The 3341-nt window shown below is 50.2% G+C and overlaps 1 protein-coding gene across 2 annotated transcripts in view; it reads right to left on the bottom strand.

The window, feature by feature from the left end:
- Positions 1-3341, bottom strand: part of LOC113812748 (ATP-binding cassette sub-family C member 9) — an 84569-nt gene that overhangs the window by 38708 nt on the left and 42520 nt on the right. For both annotated transcript variants that reach the window (XM_070134054.1, XM_070134055.1), the window contains exon 2: positions 3152-3341. This exon is cut by the window's right edge and continues 729 nt beyond it. In XM_070134054.1, the coding sequence (XP_069990155.1) occupies positions 3152-3341 (190 nt within the window). The remainder of the gene's footprint in view (positions 1-3151) is intronic.

Here is a 3341-nt window from a genome sequence, read left to right as displayed (position 1 = left end):
AGTGATTATGTAAGGAATTGCACGACGGATCACCACACCGCAATAATCCCAAGGCAGATCGCCAGAGTCGAGAAAAGGCCTTTGTAATGAGAAATCAGCCAACGTAATCAATCGACGGAGGTGAACATCCGCGAGAAATGCATCGCGTGTATCTTACCTCTCGATTCCTTCACTAGTTATATAATGGTTCGATGGGAGATGCAGAAGCGTCTCTTTTTCTTTTACCGCATACTGGTATTTCTTTGTCTTCACTCCTTGCAGTTCGAGGTAAATGGAAAAATGATCAATTTCAAAAATGTAATAATGTCTGACTATTGTTTGCTTGCTTGTTGACTCCACTTACTTTATATCCGCCTATATTACTTCCCATACGTTTGTGTTAATTGTTCTATATTCTTTGTCTCCGGCTTGTTTACTGTGTTTGCTCCGTCAGTTGTTTTCGCGTGCCCCGCCCCTTTTCTGTCTGCTTGCACTCGTCCATGCTTGCTGATGCGTCCCAGAAAGCAGCGTCTGGAAGGCCAAGCAGCAAACCTCCTTCGTCAGACTCCGGCGCCGCGCAGATCGGCCGCCACATCCTCCCTCGCCCAGGCCTTGACACCATGGCGGCGCCTCATCTGCCCAGTGCGCCCATCTCGTCCTCCCGCCGCCCGCTCGCCCGGCAGCGCCCAAGTGGCGTTTCCTTCCTGTGACCCACTTCGGAAGGCGAGAGGAAGGGGAGAGCCAGGGGTTGGAGGAGGGGAGTGGCAGAGGTGTATGGCAGAGGGAGAAAGGGGAGGGGGCGACCTTGGTCTCTTTCTGGCTGCACCCATGCATCTACCGAGCCTCAGGTCAGTGGTGACTGCTCTATCACCTTATCTCCGGTCAGACACTCTCCTTTCCCTCTCCTCCTCTTCTTGTTTTTGCCCTAACCAATTTACCTACCCTTATACCAGTCGCTCTGCACTTCTTCGTATCGACTTGACTCCTGTCTACATGTCTGTTTGCTCGTCAGTGTCTATTTTCTTTCTATCCTTTATCACTGTTCGCTCTACTCACCACTCTGCGTGTCTGTTACGTTTCTTGGTCTGCCTATCATTCCCGTTCTTTCTGGGAGGAAGGGCGGTCGATTTTATTCTGTCCTGCTTCCCAACAACTGTCTGCCTCAACCCCCCCCCCCCATCCCATCCCTCCCAGCCTCCCTCGCCCCCTGACGTCGCAGCTTCTCGTCGTTCGGAATTCTACGGCGTCTGTCCCCCGCTGCCCCTGCTCCGTGTCCCGCGAGAGAGTGAACATGCAAACGCGGAAAGATTGTGTATTTCATTCTCCCTCTCTCTCTCTTTATCTATCTATCCCCCCCCCCTCTCTCTCTCCACACACACACACTCTCTCTCTCACTCTCTATCTATCCCCCCCTCTCTCTCTCTCCACACACACACTCTCTCTCTTTATCTATCTATCCCCCTCCTCTCTCTCTCTCTCTACACACACACTCTCTCTTTTTATCTATCTATTCCCCCCTCTTTCTCTCTCCACACACACACTCTCATTCTCTCTCTCTCTCTCTCTCTCTCTCTCTCTCTCTCTCTCTCTCTCTCTCTCTCTCTCTCTCTCTCTCTCTCTCTCTCCTCTCTCTCTCTCTCTCTCTCTCTCTCTCTCTCTCTCTCTCTCTCTCTCTCTCTCTCTCTCTCTCTCTCTCTCTCTCTCTCCCTCCCCCCCCCTCTCTCTCTCTCTCTCTCTTCTCTCTTTCTCTCTCTCTGTATGTCTGTCTCTCTCTATCTATCTCTCTCTCTCTCTCTCTCTCTCTCTCTCTCTCTCTCTCTCTCTCTCTCTCTCTCTCTCTCTCTCTCTCTCTCTCTCTCTCTCTCTCACTCACTCACTCCCCCCCGCTTCTCTCTCTCTCTCTCATTTCTCATCTCTCTCTCCCTATCTGTGACTCTTTCCTTCTCCCTTTCTACCTCGCTCCTTTTATTTTCGTCTCTCTTATCTTCTCCCTTTCTCTCTCCCTACCACGCTTGACCCCCTTCTTCTCTTCTTCCTGTTTACCATATAGATGAGAACCTATTTTTTCACCGCAAGAGAACGCTGCATTTGGGCCTTAGTCTATCCTCTCTTACGTTTTATCTCCTCGAGTCCGACCACAAACAATATTTTATACATTTTCCGTATAAATTCCAACCTCTACTGCGATGTATAAATCTCCAACATTTTCACTACGGTTGCGCAGGTAAGGATACGACCCGAAGCAAAACAAACAGATGGATTTTTTACACGCCGTTCAACCGCCCACTTGGAGGATCCCTCTTGGCTCTAATGGTACCCTCGCTGCCCCCAGGACGAGACCCCGATTAACCTGTGACTCCTGTGGCTTTATTGTCCTTGTTGTTTCGACCTTCTGTTGCTTGCTCGTTGCCTCCCTGTGTTCCCCGAAGTGATTCTTTTCTTTTATGACTTGTCCTTTGTGTTCTAGTTGCATTTGACCAGTGATATTTCTTGCATAGTTGGTAGATGTCTGTTTTTTGAGGTTGTTTGTTTGTATTGGCTTTTGTTTATCAGCTTACAATCACAGAGGTTATTGCTTGTTTAAGGTTCGATTTTCGATGTAGCGAAACAGAAATGAATTAGAATCAAATTTTTTGTAACATGAACCCTTGGCTATCCCCAATTATATGATTATTAAATTCGACGGATAATCAATTCTGGCATTAAGTGACACGCGCTCGTCCATCAGATACCGAGCGCCATGAGATGTTACTCTGTCAATTCAGACCCATTTGGCAGTGACGTTTAGCGTGCGTTCCCTTCATCAGGATGCGCTGTCATAACACGTCCCCATCATTGCAGTGGCATTCCTCTCTGCGTGCCAGTCCTTGGCCTCGCTCAGCTCCGTGTGTTTGTTTGTTTGTTTGTATTGCGAAGCCCCTGCAGCTTTGTTTACTCCTATCTGTTTATCCCTCCTCTTAATTCTCTTTGCCCGTTCCGTCTGGCTCTTTCACCTTGCGTTATTTACCCTAATGTTCTGTTTTGCTTTTAGTAGCACCCACAATCACTTTCGTGATTTTCTTTTAGTTGTGTTGCATGTCTCCCTCATCATCATGTCCCTCACACACATCCTGCAGCAACGGCCAGGGGCTGAGGCACGCCCAGCCCCGGCGCAGCAAGCAAGCATTCTCACCCAAGCGACGAGCGTGGCGACGTCGAGCACGAGGAGCAGCGCGGCGAGCAGCACGGCGGCGGCGCTCAGGCACGGATACACGAGCCACGGCGACACCCCGCCCACGACCACCTGCCATATCCTCAGCATCCCCAGCCCGCTCTGCCACGCCCATACGCTCGTACTCACGCTCACGTAACCGTGGGCAGCC

This window comes from Penaeus vannamei, chromosome 19 (assembly GCF_042767895.1).
Source record: "Penaeus vannamei isolate JL-2024 chromosome 19, ASM4276789v1, whole genome shotgun sequence".
In the NCBI taxonomy this organism is placed as follows: domain Eukaryota; kingdom Metazoa; phylum Arthropoda; class Malacostraca; order Decapoda; family Penaeidae; genus Penaeus; species Penaeus vannamei.
The sequence above is the reverse complement of the archived record's forward strand: the minus strand, read 5'-3'. Positions and strand labels throughout refer to the sequence as shown.